Raw genomic sequence first — 1,636 nt, forward strand, 5'->3', positions numbered from 1 at the left:
GTGTGCCTCATAGCTCTCAGGACAAGTTGGGCAGCATGCCTAGCCAGGGCAGGCTGTGAGTGTCAGAAGGGTAGAGCCAGTACCTAAAGAGCTTGGGTCTGGAGAAGGTCAAGCCAGGGCAGGGAGCTCGGCGTGGATACAGGTCACCTAGACAAAGGCAAATCTGGAGTGTTCTGACAAGTCAGTGGGTGGTCAGATTGGCTTATGAGTTACCTGAAAGTCTTTCAAGAGAAATGTGTTTTATAGAGGATGCTCCACAGATTCCCATGTTAATTTTCTTAATTATAGTGATGGGAAACCTTCTTTCCTCCCCCTTGGTGGTCTAAGTGTATGGAGTCCTGGTAAACACAAGTACTGCAGTCATCAAGTTCTTAAAATAGTCTAAGGAACTAAGGCAAGAAAGAATGCCTGGGCAGGTAAGAGAAGTTCAAGGGTATTTTGTAAAATAAACTAAAAATTGAATTGACCTCTTCTAACTAGGAAAATTGACAAGATGTTGTTAAGGAATTGAAGAATGTTTGATGAATGGTAGGTGTTAGAGAATTCTAAATGTGATTGCCTAAATGTGAGTATCAAAAATACTGAATTTTAGATGAAAAACAGTGATAAGAGAACTCATCCGGATGTCAGGAGTCTGGATAGGTACTGGGTTTTCTGATTGTTTTGAGTTCAAACGATGGCGCTTCTGGGCTGGATCTGCTCAACGCCAAGGAGGAGGTAGGAGAATCAACCCAGGGAGGGTTGGAAGGCGTCCTCTGGCAGGGGTTCTGAGCTGGGGGCCATTATTCTCCATCCCCAAACACAAAAACAGGACCGGCCAGATAGCTCAGCGGACTAAAGCGCCTGCTTAGGCAGAGTGCAGGGACCTGGTTTGATCCCCTGTGTGCTGTGCTGGCCCCATCCCCAGGGTGCACTGAGACGGTGATTGAGACTGGGCATGGAGGCATGCGCATGTAATCCCAGTGCTTGGGAGGCTGAAAACAGGAGGATCACTAAGAAACCAGTCTGTGCAGTGAGACCCTGTAGACCCCGTACTAAATATATTTAGAAAAAAAAACAAAATCCAACTCTGGCTACTCTCCCAGGCACAGCCACATGTCTCCAGAATCAGGCTCCTGAACACCTGAACACTTGCTGAAGGTCCCAATCAGAAGGGGCTTTCAGGGCCTCACTTCCTTGCTACAGTGCTTGAGACTTTGGCATGCTTCCTCTTTAGCATTTACACAGAGCCCTTCAAGGACCTGAGGGCCACATCCCCAGTGACGCCCCAGAGCTCACATCACGGACCTACCTCATCTCCGTGCATATTTGCCACGTATTTGAATTCTGGGATTCCAACTCTGTGCTCCCTGGGAAACTGACCGACAACAAGGACCCACAGGTCTCTACCTTCACAGGGAAGAAAGAGAGAAAAATAAGTTGTCTCATAAAATGGTAAATGAGCTCCGCAGGAGACGACCATGTTGCTCCTCCCACTGATTACTAGGTTACATCGAACTTATTTTTCCAAAATGTTTATATGTTTTGCTATGACATCCTAGACCTTCATACAAACAATCTTCCTAAGGTACACAATTATACAAAGGCATAGTTGATGGTTGATTGGAAGGGAGCCATAGCTTACACTGCACACAAA

At 46.5% G+C, this 1,636-nt stretch overlaps 1 protein-coding gene across 1 annotated transcript in view; it reads right to left on the bottom strand.

Moving 5' to 3' along the window:
* The window catches only part of LOC101564305 (carboxypeptidase M), a 44,582-nt gene extending 43,120 nt beyond the window's left edge, over positions 1 to 1,462 (bottom strand). Inside the window, exon 1 of the mRNA XM_023716274.1 lies at positions 1,292 to 1,462. Coding sequence (XP_023572042.1) covers positions 1,292 to 1,462 — 171 coding nt within the window. The remainder of the gene's footprint in view (positions 1 to 1,291) is intronic.
* Between the last annotated feature and the right edge of the window lie 174 nt (positions 1,463 to 1,636).

The sequence above is a fragment of the Octodon degus genome, unplaced genomic scaffold, assembly GCF_000260255.1.
Source record: "Octodon degus isolate 3935 unplaced genomic scaffold, OctDeg1.0 scaffold00047, whole genome shotgun sequence".
In the NCBI taxonomy this organism is placed as follows: Eukaryota; Metazoa; Chordata; class Mammalia; order Rodentia; family Octodontidae; genus Octodon; species Octodon degus.